Genomic DNA, 23,988 nt, shown 5'->3' with positions numbered 1-23,988 from the left:
CAGGGGTTATATGTAGGTTCCTCAAATTCAATTCTACAAATATGTAATCAAGTACCAGGCTTTATGCTGGATGTTGCTGGACTGCAAGAAGGTGTCCCCTTATTAGAAACGAACAAGGGGGAGCTGATCTTCATCAGAGTTGCTGGCTCCTCTGTAGCCTGAGAATAAGTATTATCAAATACAATGTGCTAAAAGCAGAGGCAAGTGCAGGGGATGGAAAGATGCCAGAAAAACAACAGAACTTAAAGTGGGCAGTGGGGTTTGGACTCAGTAGAAAGGGCTGTGGGTGAGAACACAGGGGTCTCCATTCTGACTACTGTTACGGACTTAAGTGTTGCTGGCCCAGGCTCTTAACTTCCCCAACCCTATGCCTGCTTTCCTGCTGGTGGTCAGCAAAGGCAAACCCAGGTTAAAATGAAAGAAAACCTGATTACATCATGTAAGAATTTACCAATCCCTAGACAGCTTGGTGCACGCGGGTAGACAAAACACTGACTAGGAATCTAAATACCTAGGTTTTGATCCCGGTTCTGCTCTTGCTGTCTTTGTGGCCTTGAACAAATCACAGCACCTTTCTGCACCTGGATTTGACGGTAAGTAGAATGGTAATAGTAGTGTCTGCCATGGCTAGCTCCTAGGGAAGTCCTGGGGGTCAAAGGATCTTTGGGGGACTGAGTGGGGTGTGCTGCCAGAAGTCAACAAACCTTCACCCCTGGCTGGGGTAAAGAGGAAGGGAGAAAAGGAATAGCAACTAAAGCAGGCTGACCAAGAGATGAAGATGACGGGGGTGAGCTGGACAGGAACCAAGCAGAAGCTGGGAAAGGAAGTCGTTTGAGCAGCACTGCCGCGAGTGAGTCTGGATATACAGTCAGCCACAAAGATCTGGGAAGTGTTTTTCCAGCGTACAAGTTGCTCATAACCTTGCGTGGCAGACATTATTTGTTTGTAATATGGAGATGCTATGCATTTTGACCTTTCTAGATTGTGTCTAGCTGGTTCATGCCCCATCAGCCCAGCCTGCCACATGCCTCGATGTGGCACATGTCAGATACACCTCGGTATCAATACAACTAGCATCACCACAGCCCTTTTCTCTGAGAGCTCTCCCTTTAGGGGAAAGTCCTCTATATTCTCAGTCCTTGGCCCAGGGTAGGTACTGGGCAAATGTCTGTCAATTATGGATCTTGTGAATTTTGAAAGGGCTTGCCAAGTCTTTGGGAAATGATGAAAAAGATACCTGTCTGAAATGGGTTAGGAAGAAGTTTTTTTGAGGATAGGTTTATGACTCTTCCTAGATCTATGATCCCATTTTATAAATTAGAAAATCTACCATTTTGGGACTAACTCCTCAAAATAAGAGTCAACATACTTAATTTAAAAAAAGTTTTATTAAATCATTTAGACTTGAAAGAAGTCACAATAGTTAACACACTTAAGTGTGTTCTGTACACCACCAACCCAAATGGATTGATTTCAGAATTTTTATAAATAAAACATAAACATATTTACAGTGAAAAATAAAAACATGTTAGCAAGTTAGATGATTAAACTGTTACCTATAATCAGTTTGGGGGAAGTACCAACTTACAGGATTACATATAAGACACTTAAGATTTCATTAGGCTTAAAAAGTCCATAGTTGAAGAAGTTAGTTGTAATATATATGATCCATTTCTTACTACGGCTTTTTTCCTCCCAAAACTAGACCTTTCAACCAATTTACATAAAAAGCTTCATTTTCCCTTTATTGGAGGTAAAAGTACAAAAAGCTGTAAACCCACCCTAGAACCATCTAAGGAATAAAGCTATTGAATGCTACAAATAGGACTATAAAACTATGGACATAAACCGTTATACAGTTTGTGCTACTTGTCCTCCAAAATAGTGCAGATTCCTAATTTACCCGCCAGGGACAAAAATGGAGTCAGCTTTTTCTAGAAATCAGTTTCAAAATCATCATATCTCTAGAAAGCATATTTCTAGAACAATACAGTTACCACATAGGGGGACTTTCCTTCTTCTGCATTATAAAAATATATCCATTTTAGTTCTCACTATATATATATATATTAGGGATTGCTGCTACCTCCTTAGGCAAATGGTGAGGGCTATAAAGCTTGGCCAGCAGCCAGTTTCAAGAGACTAACAAAGAACAAAGATAGCCCTTTCCTTAAGTATAGCAAAACTCAGGAGTTGGCTCAAATTAGGTTATGCCCCCAAATCCAGCTTAAATTTGATATAAAAAAAGTAGTCCACAAAAAAATTGAGCGAAGAACAAACTTTTCAAGTCTGCAATTTTGGACAGGCATATTCTAAGAAGTAGGCTATTATCTGCATCACCTATTAGGGTTGCTAGCACAACTTAAGGCTAATTGCTTGGCAAAGGGCTATGGGAGTTGTTGGACTGTCTTGAATGTTTTGTTCCCGATGAACTCAAGGAGCGAGACCTCTGTCTGAGCACTGTTTTTCCTGGAAAGTCCAAGTCCTCAAATACAGCATTTTCAATGATGTTTATAGCTTCAGGTCGTTCCATGGGGGATGGAGAGAGCATGTCTTGAACCATCACATACTGAAAATATAAAAATTGTTTTGTGATAAAATGGCCAGGTTTGATCACTGTACAGTTTTTAAAATCAGTGCTGGCAAAATATTTCTGTACATATTTTAAGCTTTTGAGCCATATTCGAGTTTTCAAGTCTCTGATACAACTACTCAGCTCTGCCATCAATGCACAAAAGCATCCAGAGACAATTTGTAAATTAATGGGCATGGCTGTGTTCCAATAGAACTTTATTATAAAAATAGGTGGCAGGCTGGATTTGACCTGTGGGCACTAGTTTGCCAACCCTCATTCCAAAAAAACATGGACAATTTTTGGGTATTTTGATTTTCTAACACATTATAAAGGATTATTTAATCACATCCCTGAAACATAAATATAATATGATTTTTAAAAATCATCTTATAATTGCATGTAAATCTACAATTATCTCAATAGAAATTTTAATTAGAAAAAATTATGGCAGAGATCAGCAACCAACACCTTTTCTTGGTTTTTAAAAATCTCTTTGAACATAACATGTACTCTTATGAGCCACCCTGGGAATAGATTCATCAAGTTTGCAAAATACATGATGACAATTTTTAGTAAAACAGATTTAAGTATATGTAGGTATTAATATATTGTTATAAAGTCCATTTTTTAATGCAACCCTTCATTATACTTATAATACTGAAAGATAAATTTTGACTTTTTCCAATTTGAAAATGAACACATACTAACTCACTTCAACTTAATTACTTAAGGAAATTCAAGATTTATCAATATATAAATTTCACAGGTGCTACAGTGTGGAACACTGGACATTAGGCTGAAGGAGCCAGGCCCCAGCTCCAGTGTTTGGTTTTAACAAATTCTAGGCTCTTGGGAGCAGGTCTCTTTCCTCTCTAGACCTTTGGCTTCCTCATCTGTAAAATAGGGGAAACTGAGTCGACTGCTAAGGACCGCTTACGTTCTAAAGATGATTCTAAAGAAGATAAAAGATGAGAATTACACATACCTCACAAGGATATTTCTGAGTAAATAATGGTGGAAATTTGAGATTTCTTACATCAGTTAAGGTCTAAAAAGAAAAAAAGTATCACTTATTAAGTTTATTTTGACATACAACATGAAAATATTTTTTGATACTCTAACAAAATGACTAAGAGGTTGTACATCTATCAAATGGAAAATTTATCAATAGCTTTTCCTGATTTAATAACGACATATGTTTCCTGAGCACAGATGTACACTCCATCAAATATCCTCAAAATATACAGTTGGTTTTCCACATCCAGATTCCACATCCAAGGATTCAACCAACCACAGAATGAAAATATTTAAAAAATTTAAAAATAGATGGTTGCATCTGTACTGGACAGATACAGATTTTTTTTTCTTGTCATTATTCCCTCATCAATACAGTATAATACTTATTTACATAGAATTTACATTATGTTAGGTACTGTAATTTACAGAAGATTTAAAATACACAGAATATATGTAGGTTCTATACAAATATTACACCATTTTATATAAGGGACTTGAGCATCTGCAGATTTGGTATCCACAGGGAGTCCTGGAACCAATCCCCTGTGGATACCAAGATGACTGTGTGTGTGTGTGTGTGTGTGTGTGTGTGTATGTACATTTACATATATGTGTATATATGTATGTGTGGAGGGAGAGAGGGAGGGAGGGAGAGAGAGAAAGGGGAGAGAGAGAGAGAGAAAGGGCCATATTAAAGCACAAAGAAAATATTGGAAATCTTTGTTTCTATGGAGTTGCCTATTCTGAATATTTCATAAAAACTGAATGATATAAAAGTGGACTTTTGTGTCTGGCTTTTTTCACTCAGCATGTTTTCAAGATTCATCTACGTTGCAGCACATGTTAGTATTTCCTTCCTTGTAATGGTTGAATACTTTTCATTGTATAAAATACCACACTTTGTTTTTCCATTCATCAGCTGATGAGCATTTCGGTGGTTTCTACTTTTGGATATTAGAAATAATGCTCATATGAACAGTTGTTTACAAGCTTTTGTCTGTTTTCATTTCCCTTGAGTACATACCTAGGAGTAGAATTACTGGATTCTATGGTAATTCTATGTTTAACTGTTTAAGGAACTGCCAGACTGTTTTCCAAAGCAGCTGCACCATTTTACATTCCACCAGCAACGTATGAGGGTTCCAATTTCTCCACATCCTAGCCAACACTTGCCATTTCCTTTTTTTTTAATTTTTTTATTACAGATACCCTAGATGGTGCTGAAGTGGTATCTCATTGTGGTTTTGATTTGCATTTCCCTAGTGCCTAACGATGTTGAGCATCTTTTCACATGCTTATTGGCCATTTGTTTATCCTCTTTGGAGAAAGTTCTATTGCTTTGCCCCTTTTTAAAATGAGTTGTCTTTTTGTTGAGTTGTAATAGTTCTTTATGTATTCTGAATTCTAGACACTTTTCGGATATAGGATTTACAAATATTTTCTCCCATTCTGTGAGCTGCCTTTTCACTTTCTATTTCATTTAATTAATTTATTTAGAGATAGGGTCTCATGGTGCCCAGGCTATTTGCAGGCATAATCATAGCTTACTGTAGCCGTGAACTCCTGGTCTCAAGGAATTCCTTTTGCCTCAAGCTTCCCACGTAGCTGGGACTACAGGCATGTGCTACCACGTCCACCTTGTCTTTTCACTTTCTTGACAGTGTTCTCTGAGGCATTTATAACTATATAAATTTTGATGCCATCTGATTCTTGATCCTTTACTTAGGTTAGACCTGTTTTATTTTTCTTTCTGGAAGCTTTTAGGGCCTTTATTTCTGGTGTTCTGAAAATGGTTATTTTGACTGTTTTTTTTTTTTCATTCATTGTACAGAACATTTGGTAGGTCCTTTCGGTTAGAAGATATGAGTCATTTTGCTCTATGTGAGAACTACATCCTCTTCTACCATGGCCAGAGATCAATAAGTAAGATCTAAAACTGATAAAATAAGAAATAGTGACAAGAGCCTAAACTTTGAAAATATGGAGATAAGTACCAGGGACAACAATTAGAAGAGGTGAGGGTAGCTACTTATGAAAGATAGGGAAGAATGTGACAGAGGCCCACTTTATTTTCAGAGACAGGGTCTTGCTGTGTCGCCCAGGCTGGAGTGCAGTGGCACAATCATAGTGATCTTCCTGCCTTAGCCTCTCAAGGCATGTGCTACCATGCCTTGCTAATTTTTAAATTTTTTGTAGAGATGGGGTCTTACTATGTTGCCCAGGCTGGTGTTGAACTCTGGCCTCAAGTGATCTTCCTGCTTGAGCCTCCCAAAGTGTTGGGATTAGAGGTGTGAGCCACCATGCCTGGCCAGAGGGCTACTTTTTTTTTTTTTTCGAGACAGAGTCTCACTCTGTCACCCAGGCTGGAGTGCAGTGGCGCAATCTCTGCTCAATGCAAGCTCCGCCTCCCAGGTTCACACCATTCTCCTGCCTCAGCCTCCAGAGTAGCTGGGACTACAGGCACGTGCCACCACGCCCGGCTAATTTTTTGTATTTTTAGCAGAGACGGGGTTTTACCGTGTTAGCCAGGATGATCTTGATCTCTTGACCTCATGATCCACCTGCCTCAGCCTCCCAAACTGCTGGGATTACAGCGTGAGCCACTGCACCCGGCCCAGAGGGCTACTTTAAAATGACTTTCAGTCATCCCTATAATCCCAGCACTTTGGGAGGCCAAGGCAGGAGGATCACTTGAGCCCAGGAGTTTGAGACCAGCCTAGACAACATAGGCAGAGCCCATTTCTACAAAATGAATAAAATAAAATTAGCCAGGCATAGTGGCACGTGCCTGTGGTCCCAGCTACTGGGGAGACTGAGATGGGAGGATGGCTTGAGCCCAGGAGGTTGAGGCTGCAGCGAGCTGTGATCACACCACTGCACTCCAGCCTGAGCGACAGAGCAAGACCTTGCCTTGAGAAAAAAAAAAAAAGACTTTCAGTACTATCTGCTTTAAAGGCTGTGGTCATGGTTTATTTTGAGAGGAAAGAAACCTAATTGTGCTTAATCTGCCAGCTTTTAAATATATGAGTGTGTGGCCCCCATTACCTTGTGGTTCCCCTAGATTTTTACTTATAACAAACTTACTGAGTGCAAAACATTGTTAAATTATGATGAATTTAAGCAAAAACTAAGAACAAACAATCTAACCAAACAAGTTTTTGAAGACTGAGCTTTAAATGGAAGCAAATAGTCTAGAACTCCTCTCTGTGTTACTCACATCACCTCTTTCACTTTTAGTTAACCAATCTGCTGGTATTAAGAAGAACTAAGTCTTTAAAAAACTCTTTTGTAAATGTTAGATTATTTTCTGTTTGAAACTTTTTTTTTGAGTAGGGAGGGTACTTACCCTGACTCTCTCCATCTGAGTGCTGAATGGATACAGCAATTCAAATAGAATCAGGCCTAAAGAAAAGATGTCCACTTTATGAGAATAGCTGTTTCCATGAATCTGAAATCCCACATAAAGAAAATTTAAAAATTAACACAGAGACAGTACAGTTGATATTACAGCATTATTGAATCCCAAAGTTTACTTAGTCACTTCTTGGTTTAAATGCAAGTACATGTGTAAAAATGTTAGCAAAGAGTTAATCTCCCAAGTCTCTTTTCTTCACTACTACACCAAGAGTAATTAAACTACTCAGCATTACAGAAGGAAAGCCCAGGTATAGCTCTGAGATATGCATCAGTAAAACAGGCCCCTCGGAAACCTGGAGACTTGCCATGCTAAAAAAGTTTGTGGGAGCCAGCAAAATCTGCTCGACTACCCCTGAGGTGAGGTTTTTCAAAGGGAACGCTATCTAAAGCAAATCTTTCATTTCTAATCATCTTAGTCCTAACCCATTTTTATGAGAAAATCTTCATTACTCCAAACCACTAATCAACTGTAGTTAGCCTTCATTAGGGCACTTAATTACGGACACTTTGCATTCTTGGTTGTATTTTTCATGTGTATATTTCTTATTCTTCACAACTAGATTATCAAGTCCTGGAGGAAGGGAAATGCTTCTTTTGTGTTGCTATCGTCCAGCACTGGGGCTAAGTATAGAGAAGGCCCTCAATAAATACTTAGTTGTTAAAATGAACAAATGAATTACAACAGAACTACTCGACTAAAGAAAGCATTATTTAAATTAAAATTGACCTTTTGGTGACTCAGAAGAACCCCTTTATTTGTGAAAATTTCTTTAGAGATATAACATGACATTTGAGAAATTGCCAAAGAAGGGAACTTTGGAAATGCTCCATACCAGTACTTCTTAACTGGGAAGTAGAGGTGGTCACAGGGCAGTTGCCAGGGTTTATGATCCCTTCACAACTTCCCCTCTAAACCGTACTTGGCATCTGTCTCCCTGGCCTTCTGCGCAGCCTGCCTGCCTCTGTACTTATAGAAGAGCAGATGGAAAGCTTCAGTGACCACATCAGTGGCATCACCCTCTTCCCTTCCAAGAGACTGTAGCAATCTGAACCCTGTCTCACTTCTTATCCCTGGGGTTTTGGAAGTGTAAAAAAAAATGTGCAAAAACAAATCTTATAGGGGAACTGAAAAGGACACCCTCACACACTATTTGGAGAATATAAATAAACACAAATTTATAAGAAGCAACTTGGCAATAAATGTTTACTCCTGCTTAATGATCCCATCTAATTTTACCCACCCTAGGGCAGATGGAAATGTGTACAGACATTTGGGTATTTGGGTACAGGGATAGTTACCCAAGTGATATTCCTAATAGTAAAATTTACAAGTAATTAAAATGTCCCAAATGAATGTTGAATACTATGCAGCTGGAAATCTTTTCTAAGAATATTTAATAATATGGGAAATGCTTATATTTTAATATTGTATCCAAAATGTTAGAGTAGAATTCCAATTTTATTTTCTAAAGTAAGGTGTATGTAGATATACACACACAGAGAGAGAGAAAAGGAAATAACTGCTGTTAATGTCTTACAGATATTTTTGGTAAGTGATTTTTACTTTTTTGTTATATGTCCCTATACTTTCTGTATTCCCTAGAGGACAGATAGATATATAATGTGTTACTAAATTTATTTATTGTTTCTAACGTCATTAAATATATTTAAAAAAAGAAATGTAGCCTCATGAACGCATGAAAAGTTATATTTACAAAATATCTAAAAAATAAGGAATTAGGACGTAGAATATATCCTTTGAATTGTTTAATCGCTGTGTGCAAATCTAGAACTTAACCTGTGTTTCTTCGTAATTACAACCAAGAACAAAGTAACCATGGGTCCTGCTCATTTATTTCAAGGATGAGAAAATTAAGAGAGTTCTAATAATAAATAATTTTAAAACAATGTTTTAGTATAGCTTCTAAGGCTTGGGTACGATTGTACAATTCATACAGCCCAAATATTTTGTGCGACTTTTTAAGGAGCACTTTATAAAGTGACAGTTTCTATGTTTAAAGAGGATTAAGAAGATAATTAAGACTGTCCATTTTTAACTACCAAATTTTAACCACTATACATTGCCATAAAATTTCTACAGCTATCCTAATTTTCTAGTATTTTCAACAATACGAAATATAGCTTCAGTTGTCATCAACCTCTTCCTTTCTCAAATGGCAACCCATTTCCAAGACACACACACACAGCAGCCACAAGCCACACTACAGTCAGCACAGAAGTGTGTATGGGGTGGCCAGGACTACCTGGTGTTCATCTTTTCACTAGCATTCACCTTCACTCATCCACCAAACACTTATGAAACTATGCCACATTCTAGGTGTTGTTTCAGGTGTTAAGAGTAGAATGAGAGACAAGCTAAGTCCCTATACTGATAGTTTATATTTCACAGGGAAAGAAAAAAGAACCTCAAAGAGTTAAAAATGCTGTAAAAAGAAACCAGTGTAATGGGATGGACCCAGGCAGGGAGTGAAGGGAGAAGCATCTCTTTTAAATAGGACTGGGTGGGAGAGGCTTCCCAAGTCGTGAGCCTTCATTAATAAGCATCCAGATAGAATTCCTTTTATTTGTTTTCACAATATTTAAAATGTAAAAGTATTATTTCCAGCCTCTTAAATAATAATAAATTTTTAAAAACACAATTAAAAAGGTGTTTTGTTTTTTTTTTTTTTTGAGACGGAGTTTCACTCTTGTTGCCCAGGCTGGAGTGCAATGGCAAGATGTCGGCTCACTGCAACCTCCCCCTCCTGGGTTCAAGCAATTCTCCTGCCTCAGCCTCCCAAGTAGCTGGGATTACAGGTGCCTGCCATCACGCCCGGTAATTTTTATATTTTCAGTAGAGGCGGGGTTTCACCACGTTGGCCAGGCTGGTCTCGAACTCCTGACCTCAGATGATCTGCCTGCTTTGGCTTCCCAAAGTGCTGGGATTACAGGTGTCAGCCACCATGCCTGGCCAAAAAAACTTTTTTTTTTTTTAAAGGGGTTTCACTCTGTCACCCAGGCTGGAGCACGGTGGCATGACCTTGGCTCACTGCAACCTCCACCTCCCAGCCTCAAGTGATCCTTTCTACTTCAGTCTCTCAAGTAGCTGGGACCACAGGCATACACCACCATGCCCAGCTAATTTTTGTATTTTTTGTAGAGATGGGGTTTCGCCATGTTGCCCAGGCCGGTCTCGAACTCTGAAGCTCAAGCAATCCACCTGTCCCAAAGTGCTGGGATTACAGGCATGAGCCACCATGCCCAACCAAAACTGTTTTTAATATCAATTCTGTTGTATGACTATGTAGAAAAATTGGATCATACAGAAAAGTCCAAAATAGATTAAAATTCATTTGAAGTCCCACTACTCAGAAGCAATGACTGTTGATATTTTATGGCTCTTCTAGTCTTTTTTCCTATAGATAGAAATATGTATTTATAGTATTTTGATATTTCATACAGTTTTAATTTTTCCTTTCACCACGCCTTGGCCAGATCATTTGAGCAGGATGATTCAATTACCAGGGCCAATAGATTTATTTTATTTATTTTTCTACGTAAGCCAGTTTGGATACTTTTGGTTGCAACCAATTGACTATATATGAAAGTCTCCTATAAATAAAAATCTCTTCTGTATCTCTTCTAATTTCTAAATTTATTTGTGATTTTTCCCCCCTTAAGTAGGTATCTATGCTAGAGAGGATTATCTTTATTTTAAACTATTAGAAACAACCATGGTGATGCTATTTTACTGTTTCACCAGTATCAATTCTTATGTTTGTTTTCCATCTTCTTGGCTCCTCCCTGCCTTCTACTGAGCAGAATTCTAATCTCTTATACAGTAATGTGCTATGTAATGAAGCCCTGAAAATAAATTTATCTCCAAATGGAACTTTGAAAACTTCCTATAGATTTCACTATTTTTCATTTCTTTCATTTTTAAAAAAAGTTTTTTACATTTTCTTTTAACAGGGGGTCTATTTTGCCCAGGCTGGCCTGGAACTCCTGGACTCAAGTGATCCTCTCACCTCACCCTCCTGAGTAGCTGAGATTATAGGCTCAAGCCACAGTGCCCAGCTTCTTTCATCATTTTCTTAATACTTTGTATGAGTATTTTTACCTCATTATTGACCTGATAGTTATTTTTAAAAACTCTTTTTTTTTTAAGTTCTGGGGTACATGTGTAGGACGTGCAGGTCTGTTACACAGGTAAACGTGTGCCATGGTGGTTTGCTGCACTTATCAACCCATCATCTATTGACCTGATAGTTATTTAGGAGGGTTTTAAAATTTCCAGTTGGCCAGGCACAGTGGCTCACACCTGTAATCCTAGCACTTTGGGAGGCCAAGGCGGGAGGATTGCTTGATCCCAAGAGTTCAAGACCAGCCTTGGCAACATAGTGACACCTCATCGCCACAAAAAACAAAAAAATGATCTGAGCATGGCGGTGTGGACCTGTAATCCCAGCTACTTGGAAGGCTGAGGTGGGAGGATCACTTGAGCCCAGGAGGCAGAGGCTACAGTGAGCCAAGATCACATGACTATACTCCAGCCTGAGTGACAAAGTAAGACCCTGTCTCAAAAAAATAAAATAATAAAATTTCCAGCCAGCAAAACAGAAGCAAAAGCAAAAATAAAAACAGACAAAATTATAAAAATCAATTTATAAACCACTATACCCTTCTTTTAATATATTATAATCATAAAAAGGCATTTACAATATCTATGGATATTTCTTTGTGGCCTAGAAGTTCAAAATGAAAGTAAATATAATTTATTCATCAATAAATCTTCAAATAGCAACTGTATATAAAGCTTAGTATTTTTTTACCTAGCTTCCCTTTCTAACCTTTTTTTTAAAAATTATAATCCAACCTGAAGTTTCCCTTTCATGGGGATATTTAAACACATCTATTTATTTGTTGTCATAACTAATATTTGGCTTTAGCATCACTTGTATTTCCATATCCTTTCCCTTTGCTGCAGTTTGTGTTTGTCGTCTGTAAGTGATACAGAGGTAGAAATATTGTTTTATTATTCTATTTCCCAAACTTAGCTACATCAAGTACAAATCCCTACTCCCATCTTTATTTTCCATGTTCTTACCATCGTCCATTTCCTAATCTTTGTTAATTTAATATAGGAATGACAAACTCAGCTTATAATGATAAGCATACTTAAAATTATTTGTCTTTTACTAGGAATACATTTTGGATTTTATTCTCATTTTGGTATCAATATTCACAAGAACCATTGGCACATATCGTTCATTGGGTTTGATGTCTATTGCCAATTTTTATATATTTCTCATCTCAAATTAACTTTTAATAGGTAACACATTCAGATGGCTCAAAAAGAGCTAACAGTAAAAGTTCCCTCTCACTCTGTCCCTCACTGGCCTAGCCCCACCAGTTACTTCCCCTCTGCCACTGCCCCCATAGCCATTTGTTTCTTACACATCATTCCAGAGTTTTTTAATGTAAACATAAGCAAATGTATATCTATCTTTTCCTCCTTTACACAAAAGGTGTACACATTTCTGCATTTTGTTTTTTTCACTTAAGATACTTTTTTGACTCTTAATATGTAAAAATGCTTGATTTCTTTTTTCTTTTTTTTGAGACAGAGTCTTGCTCTGTTGCCCAGGCTGGAGTGCAGTGGCAGGATCTTGGCTCACTGCAACCTCCTTCAAAGATGAAATACAAAATAAAAATTCACATTGCAAAAAAGAAACACTTGACTAAGGTAAACAATGCAAACACTTCAAAAGGATGCTCTATGACAGTAAAACAAAGTTGCCCTCCTCAAAGGCAGTTTCTATTACTGGTCTCTGATATAATCTTTCAAAGATAGTCAAATCCAGTGGTTCTTGAAGTATGGTCCATGGATTCCTCGGGACCCTAACACCCTTTCAAAAGGTCTGCAAGGCCAAGACTATTTTCATAATAATACTAAGATATAATTTTTCACTGTGTTGACATTTGCACTGACAGAACCTAAGCATGAATCAAGCGAGCAGTGCCAAGCTGTACCAGTAGCAATTACATTCTTCAGCACCACGTGCTCACAGGCAAAACCAAAAAACATTTCACTTAAAATGTCCTTAGCAGTAAAATTATTAATTTATTAAATCTCAACCTTTAAATATACACCTTTTTAATAATCTGACAAAATGGAAAATATTCAGAAAAACATTTATGCTCCATACCAAAGTACAATAGTTGTCTCCAAGTTTGATACCTTGGATATGCTAATAACCCTGATCCAATCACTAAATAGTGTATGTATTAAAACGACAGTATGTACCCCATAAATATGTACAATTATGAGTCAATTTAAAAAACAAACTAATTTTAAGAAGTTGAGACCTGCTGATGTAAGCATAGATTAGCTTGTGAGTATCATTAGCATTTGTGCAATTATTTGAGTTACAATATGCTCTAGCTGCTCTTTTCATAGAACATCATTTTGACTTGAAAGAATAATTGGTAGACAAACTACAGTTATTGAGACTTGGATACTTGACAGAGAGTTTCTTTTTTTTCTTTTTTTTTGAGATGGAGTCTTGCTCTGTCACCCAGGCTGAAGTGCAGTGGTGCAATCTCAGCTCACTGCAACCTCTGCCTCCTAAGTTCAAGCAATTCTTGTGCCTCAGCCTCCTGGGTAGCTGGGACTACAGGCATGTGTTACTATGCCCAGCTAATTTTTGTGTTTTTACAAGAGACGGGGTTTCACCATGTTGGCCATGCTGGTCTCGAACTCCTGGCCTCAGGTAATCTGCCTGCCTTGGCCTCCCAAAGTGCTGGGATTATAGGTGTGAGCCACTGCGACTGGCCGAGGGACACTTTCTTAAAGATGAACAATGAGACCGGGCATGGTAGCTCACGCCTGTGATCCCAGCACTTTGGGAGGCTGAGGTTCAAGGATGGCTTGCGGCCAGAAGTTCAAAACTAGTCTGGGTAACACAGCAAGACCCCATCTCAAAAAAAAAAAAAACAACTTTTTTTTTTTTAAAGAGAAAAAAAAGATGAACAATGTGAGAATGGCATTTCAAGGAAAACTAACAGTATTTGTTGCCAATGATAAAAGTTGAGCTTTTAAGTGAAAATTAAAATTTTGGAAGATTTCAATCTACCAGTGGGAATTTGATAGCCTCCTAATATGTACATAAAGCCGTTTCTGGTGAGATTGGTGGTTGTATTAACCAAAGTGACTTTTTATATTACATAATGAACTGTGATGACTTTTGGAATAGTTGCCAAACTTAGGGAAGCAATAGTTTCCAAATGACTAATGCACAATGTAAAGTCAAGCATGGGTAAAAAGATCCATTCAAAGTACAAAATGGACCAAGGGATGTTAAAAGTACCAGAGTACAAAATATTCATGAATGGTTTTAGATTTCACAGTGTAAATGACTTTTAAGAAACTATCATTTACTAAGTTTTGATATACTATCAAAGACAAAATATCTACAATTACTTGAAATGAAATATTGCTCTTTTTTCCAACTACATATCTGTGTGAGGCCAGATTTCCTCATGTACTTCAGCCAAAATAACATACTGCAACAGATTGAACACAAAAGCAGATAGAAGAATGTAGCACTTTTGTAAGTTAGCTTTAAAGAGACTGGCAAAAATGTAAACAAATGTCACTCTAATTTTTTTTTTTGCAGGGGAATTGGTGCCTGTAATTTTTTTTTGTTTTAGAAAATACTTATTTTTCATAAAAATATCTTAAGATGTGATAGGTTTCATTGTTATTTAGTTGACTTAATAAAGTTTTATAAATTTCTCTTTTAACTTCTAATATAACAAATATTGATAGATAAAATTTTGTTAAGAAAACCTTTTGGGTTCTCAGTTATTTCTACAAGTGTAAGTATGTACTGAGCCCAAAACGTCCGAGACCCGCTGCTCTAAGCATAGAGAAGCTTGTGAAGATCATTTGCCTGGTGGTGGCTGAGCATGCTCGCCTGATGCTTCCAGGATGCCCTGCTCCCCCAGCTCTTCCAGTCCCTGCCCTGATTACAGTGCTTTTCCTGTGAAGGCCAAGCAGCCCATAAGGCAACACCTGCCGGCCTATGTGCCTCTATTTCCTACTGTGGTACATGCTGGAAGTTGCCTATGAGTGACCACAAAGGGCAGCTCAGTATAGTACCTCTGGGTCTAGCTGGCTCTGAAAACAGTTCCAACACAGTCTACACAAGGCAAACGAGTTAAGTTTGGGAGGGTGGCATTCAAAGTCTCTTTCCAAATTCCTGGTTGCTGTCAGGTGCTTGTTCAGGGGGTGAGTGCATTTTATGCGTTGTATTTTTCTTAATCCAGCCCCAATTCAGGTTGTAGAAACTACATCTTAGCTGTGTCACTATTCCACTACTGGAACACTACTGCCAGTTTTCATAATTTTCAGACTTACTGGGTTTTATTTAGATTACTGGGTATTTTAATGAAAACATGAGAAGAGATTCATCAGGTACATCTGCTGCTGTGCTAGTAAGTAAAGGTCTGAAAAACTCACCTGCTCTGGGCTCATATACAGTTTGGTCCCTACTTGTCCTGTGTGTCTGGCATAAGCTGGCATTGGGGTCAGAACCGTCTGCTCTTCCTCATCCTGGTCCATTGCAGTCACTAACCCAAAGTCTCCAACCTTGACCACATCATCCATTGTAAAGAATATGTTGGATGGCTGGAAAGAATACAACAGACAAAAGTACAGTGGGTGTGCATGGAGGCGAAAAAGTAAAGAGAATTATTTAAATGACTACAAAGAAAAAATACAATAAACTAGATATTTTCAAGCATATTTCTTTTTAAAATGGGCTAACAGGAAAATAGTGACAATTTTTCTGTGCCAGACAAGTACTGCTAGTAAAGAAAAGGGAAGGGTAGCAAAGAGTGCTAGTATTTATTGAACATCTACTTAAACCCTTTGAGGTGCACATTCCCTAGGGATCATGGTACTTAATCCTCAATCTTATTATTCTATATATTCTTCCCAGGCAAGCATCTCTACACTTATGACTTAAAGCCTTAATAATTATAACTAATAATAACTAGTTCATAAATAGAACTGGCAATGTGCTAGGCACTGTTCAAAGCAGTTTACTACTACTAACTCATGTACTACAACCCCAATAGATGAGTACTAACCCCATTTTACAGACATAGAAAGTGAGGCCCAGAAGTTAAACAAATTGCCCAAGGTTACCCAACTAGCAAGTGGTGAAGCAGGGATTCAGACCTGAGCAGTCTGGCTGTATGAGGAAAGGACCTTGTGATCCACTGCCACGTGCCCAGATTTCAGTCCAGTTGTTGCTCTATGGTAGCTAATTACTATTTGGTGAATGAATGAAACAGACTGATCTTTTGGTTTGCGTCTGAGGGGGATATAGATTATCAGAAGGGATAAGAGCTCTTCACTACTACTCTATGCTGCCTCTCGTAAAACCTCTATGTTCTCAAGACTATATCTACTCCCAGATCTCTGCCCTGAGTTCTAAACTCATATTACACTGTTTATTGAATACATCTAACCAGAGGTCTCATGGGCTTCTCAAACCCAAGGTGCCCTACATGAAATACATCACCTCTTCCTCAGAGTCTACTCTACTCTGCGGGTAATATGACCACCATTCATAGCCCTTGAAATGAGGAAAAAGGAAGCCATTTAGCTCATGAAATTGAATTTCATCATGTTTCAAATACTGCCAGAAAATAACATTGCATTCCCAAACTCTAAAATACCATTAAACGATTTTGACTTGGAAGCACGAAGTTATTGTGTATAAGATCTATGGTAATAATCTGCAGCTCTCCAATAAATAACTTTGTACCAGAGGCAATAATAGACTATCCTGCATTAAATGTCATCTTTCTTCCCAACTCCCAACATCTGATGGCAGTTGTTATTTACTGAACCCTATAATAGACAAGCTTTTTGGCTCTCCAGTATCTATCTCCCTGTGCTTCCAGCAGAAGTATCTTGACTTTATTTTGGGAACTTCCTTCTTGCTGACTGTGCAGCAAAACCCCATGGTTAGTGTGGAAGGCATCCATGCTCTAAAAGTTGCTTACGCCAATCCATGGAATCCCATTGCCTGGCTAGGGATTGGGCTTGTTGAGGGATGGGTAGGTGTCCTTGGTTTAAGTAGAATAAAATTTCTGATAGTGGGAAAAAGCAATACTTTTCTCTCCACCCTCTACCCCACCAACTCCAAAAGACTTAAATAGAAACAAGAAATGGGGAGGACAGAAACCAGGTTCTGGCTAAATCACTTGATCTCAGCTAAAGCTTTACTGTTTTAAACTGTTGAATTCTCAACAGTTTAGCCATGTGGGCCAACAGATTTCCTTTTCTTGTTAAGTCAGTATAAACACTTTTGAGTGCAAAGAAAATAAAATTCAAAATAAATGGTATGACCATCTAGAACATTCAGGCATTGTACTGAGACTATAACAGGTAAAAGAAACAGATATGGTTCATACCCCATAGAAACCACAGAATAAATAATCCAGGTGTGATGAGAATAATGAAGAAGGACCAGGTTTCTGTCAGAACAGTGTATATCAAGAGGAACTGAGAAAAGCTCAGAGTGGAGAAAATAGAAGACTAGAAGTTAGTCTGAAGAGGCAGGAGCCAAAGTCCTGAAGACAAAAATGTGACCAAAATATAACAGGGGGAGAGGGCCTAGAAGGTTTAACATTGAGCTCAAAGATTTAGGTCAGAACGTAGCAAAATGTACAGCTTTTTCACCCAGGAACAAAAATCTTGGCTTTTTTTTTTTGGTTGGGGGTGGCGCACTAGAAATCTTTAAAAGGAATTGTCTTCTATTTAGAAAGGAATAAAACTTTCTGATTTCTAGAAAAACTAACAGGAATATTAACTTTCTTCTTGCAATTTTTCTGGTGCATAGACAATTACAGAAAAATCTTTAGACAACATTGTAGCATTAAACGGATATTTACCAATATTCTCATTTACATTATAAAATTAGCAGAAGAATATTCATTATTAGTGAAAACATGATTCATTGTCTTTCAAGTTGGCATCTGTGTGTACAGCAAGTGTTAAGTACAAGAAGAATGTGTATTTCAGCTAGTTGTTTCCCACCTAGTGATAAGCGTTTACTATATTCAAACCTAAATGCTAGTATTCTCTCAAATTAGGGGTGTGTGGTCTCCTGTAAACTGTCTTCTCCAATCCAACCAAATAATTAATCTCTGAACTTTTCATTCAGTGCAGAACAATTCTTGGCAATCAGTTTGGGCCCACGTCAAAATCACTGAAGCATAATGATTTATATGACTAAATAACAATTATATTAAAAAATAAGAATTATTTCTAATTCCTATTCTTGTTACCCTAAAACTCTTAAAATATACCCAAGAATTTGAAAACCTACTGCTGATTTTAGAAGAAAATAACTTGTGTCCAAATAGCTACTTTTGTGCCTGAAACAAGTCTGTTTTAAGTCTGAAAAGACTTAAAATGGATCCACATCTATCAAGACTTTAAGCTACTTTCATCAGAAAAGTATTTATACATTCACTCCACATCTACTGGTGATGGCTAAGAGTATATGGAATGTGGGAAATTAGTTAAATAAAAGTTCCATGTACTTATTTTTAGAAACACTACTACGGAAATGTCATGTTTTAGTAAGACTCTTTAATAATTTTGCATATTATATTACTACAAAATTCACTACTGAATATATTGAAAATAGAATCCAAGGTTTTAGAGCTGTAAACAGTCATCTGGTTAACTATTTGCTACCTTTCCCCATTCGGCTTCTTACCCCTTCCCCCAAAGTCTAAACAGTTCAGAAAAAGAAGCAAAAGTGTGGAGATTTGCCCCAGTTCAAGCTGGCTAATGAAGGAACCCATGTCTCTCCTTCCATTCAGATCCCTTTCACCATGCTGCTTCAGAGCCCTGGAGGTATTGGTGTCAGGGTTACTCAAAACCATAGAAAAACAAAAACAAACAAACAAACAAAAAAACAGGCTATATCTGCTCATGGTGGATTTTACCTAAAGATTCTTTTTTCTTTTTTTTCCCTCACCTGGACTACTGAGAATACATTTTACAGTAAAATGAACACAAACACATTACTGAAGACAATGAATGCATGGTTTGCCTAAAGTTTTCAGACATAAGACTTCTTATTCTTGCAGCAGGCCCCTTCGAGGCTACTTTCTCAGACCTCTGCTCTCAGATGCTTTTACTCTCCCCAACTCTTAAGGATCCTTCAGAGTACTGCAAGTACTGCTCTGAATCACAAAACGTCAGATTGAAACCCCAAGGGTGATTGCTCCACAAATACAGACCTTGAGGTCCCTGTGCATCAGTCCTTTACTGTGAAGAAACTCCACTGCCTCTGCGATCTGCAGGAAGATGTGCAGACACATGCTCCTCTCTCTCTCCTCTATGGTACATCGTCCATTCATCCAGTCTTTGAGGTTTTCTTTTCTGCACAGCTGCATTTGAATGTAAAGATACACCTTTGGTGAACTGGGCTGGAGTTTTTCTGTGGTGTTTTTAGTGAGATCTAAACTTAAAGTGGTTGGTCTCGGAGGAGAAATAGACAATGTAGCTTCAGAAGAAGATTTGCTACTGGTGGGCTTGAAAGCAGTTAGTTTATTAGCACAATGGTTGCCAATATGCAATCGATTAGTTTTCGGCTCTTCTTTACTGGAAGCATTATCACAGCCAGAATCTTCAAATACTATTGAAGAGGAGGTTCTCTCCCTTGACCTTACATAAGGAGAAGCTTCAGAAGGACAAAGTTCAAAGGAGTGCCCCTCATGATTGCCATCCATAGTCCCATCTTCCACATCACAGTCTGTAAGGCAACTGTCCTGGAGGTTGTATGCTGCATCCACTGACTCACTGATGTCCTCATGGTCCATTCCTGAGAATTCCAGTGGTGAGAACTGGCTCTCAGATGAACTTGTCTGGTCACAGGAAATCCCTACTGAAAAAGACCTGCTTCTTTGTGGTGAAGGAGCTATGATTTCAATATGTTCTTTTGTAGAGAAAGGATCCATTCTGCGTATTTTAACTGATGGTGCATCCATTGGGCTAGGAGAGCTGAGTGGCCAGTCTGTGCTAAAAGTGGGAGAAATACAAAGGGGTAAGAGTGAATATATATTGATTCAAGTACCTGAACTGCACCCTCTGTTTAAAAAGCTTCAACTATAATAAGGCCACTTACCAAATGACAACAAAACAACATACAAACTAAATAAAAACATGCAATGTGAGATACAGAACATCACATTCCATTCATTCCTTCTAAAAAACTTAATTTTAAAGCTTAATTTTATACATGGAACAGTTACCTGGGACTGTCTGGGGCTGCCAGAGCAGCCAAAGCCTTTTATGCAAAGTGAGGACAGGATTCCTTGGTGGCTTAAAATTAATCTAAATTAGGGCAGCGCCTCACAAGGCCTTGAGACATGGGGCCACTTCACTTGGTCCTTCTATGGCTTATTTATTGGTTGAGTCTATAATAAGCACCACTTCAACAAGGTACCTCACGTGGATCTAATGTTGCTCAGATACCTGTAGGTAGGAGTTTCACTCCAGTTGTTTGGTGGCAGTCTATCTACACATGCTTCCTTTTTCTTCTCCTTTAATAGTTTTTAAAGGGCCTTCCTTCCTATAGCACATCATAGTTAATATGGGCAATATATTCAGGCTAAGTTTATGTATTTTTAACTGCAAATAGTTCAAAACTACTTAAAAAGGAGTTGTAAATTGTTAACTGCTAAGAGAACTAAATAACAAACATTTTTTAAAAATGGAGACAGAAGCAGATACCTTATACTGAGAAAAGTCACTATAAATCCCTCAATCAATCACAATGTATAGAGTCCTATCAACTAGTAATTTTTTTAAAATGTAAGTTCTCTCTTATTTTTTCTAAGAGACAGGGTCTCACTATGTTGCTCAGGTTGGTCTTGAACTCCTGGGCTCAAGCCATCTTCCCACCTCGGCCTCCCAAAGTGCTGGGATTACAGGCATGAGTCACCCCTGTATGTTCTCAAAATCTAAACCAAAATTTCACAAGTGGCTAGAGATCTTTTCAAAACATGAAACAACAGAACTCTGCTGTTCCTTTTCTTTAAAAAAAAAAAAAAATCCCTAAAGTTATAAAACTGACATTGTAATCACACAAGCAAAAAACTAGCTTAAGTGTATGTGTAACAAAGTTAGTTACCTTTCATCTTTCAGCCAGATTTCATCCATCTTTTCTTGCCACTTCTCTGGTGGTGCTTCGAGCCAGGCATTGAAATATCTAACAATGCCCGGGTGTTCAAGCTTGGCTAAGGCTTTAACTTCTCGCATTACCTTTTCCCGAGCCAATTCCCTGAAAGAGAGAAAATATTTAAGGTGATGGATATTCCAATTACACTGATTTGATCTTTACAAATTATATGACTTATACCCCTAAAATATGTAGATGTATTATATATCCATAAAAAAGGAAAATTAAAGAAATAAAATTAGCCTGAAAAAGAGAGAAAGTAAGACAACACTGAAGGCTGTTCATATCTGAAGTATTCATATCTAATAGTGAAAACAGAAAAATAATAAAATAGGATCTTTTCTTGAAACTAAAATTAGAAACAGATGAGTTAGCCTAGGTTATACTTTTTTTTTTTTTTGAGACAGGGTCTCGCTCTGTCACCCAGGCTGGAGTGCAGTGGCGCAATCTCGGCTCTCTGCAACCTCCGCCTCCCTGGTTCAAGTGATTCTCATGCCTCAGCCTCCCGAGTAGCTGGGATTACAGATGCGCACCACCACACCCAGGTAATTTTGTGTTTTTGGTAGAGACAGGGTTTCACCATGTTGGTCAGGCTAGTCTCGAACTCCTAACCTCAGGTGATCCACCTGCCTTGGCCTCCCAAAGTGCTGGGATTACAAGTGTGAGCCACCGTGCCCGGCTAGCCTAGGGTATACTTCTAAAAGGCCACACAAGTCCTGTATTTTAAAAAATACAAGTATTTCAGTTTTGTTTGTTTTTCTCTTCTGGAAATAAATGCTACAAGCGCATCTACTGCACGTACAAATAAAGTTTTAAAATCCCAACTTCTTTGCTTGGCATTTAAGGTGCTACAAGCTATCTTTTTTTTTTTTTTTTTCCTGAGACAGGGTCTCACTCTGTCACCCACGCTGGAGTACAGTGATGCGATCTCAGCTCACTGTAACCTCCAACTGCCTTTTAGTAGAGATGAGATTTTGTCATGTTGGTCAGGCTGGTCTCGAACTCCTGGCCTCAAATGATCCACCCGCCTAGGACTCCCACAGTGCTGGGATTACAAGCGTGAGCCACTGTACCTGGCCAACCTATCTTTTTCTTCCTCTCTTCCATCCTCCCCTATTCTTACCCTTTGTTCCATCTATTCCAGAACTCTCACCATTCTCCATACCACCTCCAAGTGCTTGTGAGAGCCTTTGCTCAGGCCATTTCATGCACTTGGCCATCCCTCCCCACCTGTCTCCTACTGAGGGAAAGGCTACTCTTGAGCACCCAGAGCAAATGCCGCCATTTCTATGAAGCTTCACTTCCTTGACTGCCTTTTGGCCACATCCGCTCTTCTTCATGAGAAGCTATTAATATTTACTAAGATAAGGCAAAGGTCAAAATCTTTCTTGCATTGTATTTACTTGAGTGTACGTACAGAAGCACCAAAAAGGTACAGGCTTCTTGAGGGCAGAAACCTTGCTCAGTTTTTATCACTTATGTAGTGCCTGGCACATATGAATATTTAAACTACTCAAAAGTTATTTACCAAAAGAAAAAAAATAGTTCCCTAGTACCCAAACCATCCAATTCCTGTACCTACCAAACAGGAATTTGAAAAAGCTGTGACTACCAGATATGATGACAGCACAACAATTAGTGTGCATTTAATCAAGAATCAACAAGAGGCCAGGCACAGTGGCTCATGCCTGCAATCCCAGCACTTCGGGAGGGCAAGACGGGTGGATCATTTGAGGTCAGGAGATCAAGACCAGCCTGGCCAACACGGTGAAACACTGTCTCTACTAAAAATACAAAAATTAGCCGAGTGTGGTGGTGCATGCCTGTAATCCCAGCACTTTGGGAGGCCAAAGCAGTTTGAGGTCAGGAGTTTGAGACCAGCCTGGCCAACATAGTGAAACCCCATCTCTACTAAAAATACAAAATTAGCTGGGTGTGGTGGTGGGTGTCTGTAATCCCAGCTACTCGGGAGGCTGAGGCATGAGAATCACTTGAACCAGGGAGGCGGAGGTTGTAGAGAGCCAAGATTGTGCCATTGCACTCCAGCCTGGGTGACGGTGCAAGACCCTGTCTCAAAAAAAAAAAAAAAAGCAACAAGGGCCTTCTACATAGTTAGAATAAAAGGTATTGCTGGAACCCTATCATCTTAAGCATCACACTGTTCTGAGCCAGAAATCACACTTCTAGGAATCTATCCTAAGGAAATAGATATTGTCAAAAGGTACATAAAAAGATGAATACTGCAAAGGTTTTTTTTTATGGTAAAGTTATTTCTAACAAATTAGAAACCAAATTGTTTAACAATAAGAAATGGTTAAACAAAATATGGCACGTGTATTAAATGGACTATTACCAAGCCATAAAATACTTTTAATATATTTTAGGATTCTAATAACGTATTCTTAATAACATGAAAAATATAGAGGATATGATGAAGAAAGCAACAGACAAAACTGTACAGTACTGGCAACTGGCTACCAGTTAGGTAAATATATGACCAGAAAACAAAATCAAAAGGAAATACTCTAAAGTGTTAATAGTTATTACCAGGTAGAGACAATATAATTCAAATGTTTTTGTTCTAGTACTTTTCCTTATTTATACAAAAATATAGAATGTTTTAAAATGCTGCAATTTACTGGTCTACAGTTATTATAAGCCACTAAACGAAAGTCCTGAGTTAATAATAAAAAACAAGGGCAT

At 38.2% G+C, this 23,988-nt stretch overlaps 1 protein-coding gene across 1 annotated transcript in view; it reads right to left on the bottom strand.

The window, feature by feature from the left end:
* Positions 1-1,369: 1,369 nt before the first annotated feature.
* EIF2AK3 (eukaryotic translation initiation factor 2 alpha kinase 3) overlaps positions 1,370-23,988 on the bottom strand; it is a 70,748-nt gene continuing 48,129 nt past the window's right edge. The window contains exons 12-17 of the mRNA XM_003805851.5: positions 21,238-21,387; positions 19,343-20,123; positions 15,534-15,701; positions 6,939-7,040; positions 3,561-3,623; positions 1,370-2,569 (exon numbers count right to left, since the gene is read on the bottom strand). Of these exons, the coding sequence (XP_003805899.3) occupies positions 2,369-2,569; positions 3,561-3,623; positions 6,939-7,040; positions 15,534-15,701; positions 19,343-20,123; positions 21,238-21,387 (1,465 nt within the window). The 3' untranslated portion in view covers positions 1,370-2,368. The remainder of the gene's footprint in view (positions 2,570-3,560; positions 3,624-6,938; positions 7,041-15,533; positions 15,702-19,342; positions 20,124-21,237; positions 21,388-23,988) is intronic.

The sequence above is a fragment of the Pan paniscus genome, chromosome 12 (genome assembly GCF_029289425.2).
Source record: "Pan paniscus chromosome 12, NHGRI_mPanPan1-v2.0_pri, whole genome shotgun sequence".
Taxonomy (NCBI): domain Eukaryota; kingdom Metazoa; phylum Chordata; class Mammalia; order Primates; family Hominidae; genus Pan; species Pan paniscus.
Note: the sequence above shows the minus strand (reverse complement) of the source record. Positions and strands in the feature narration are given on the sequence as shown.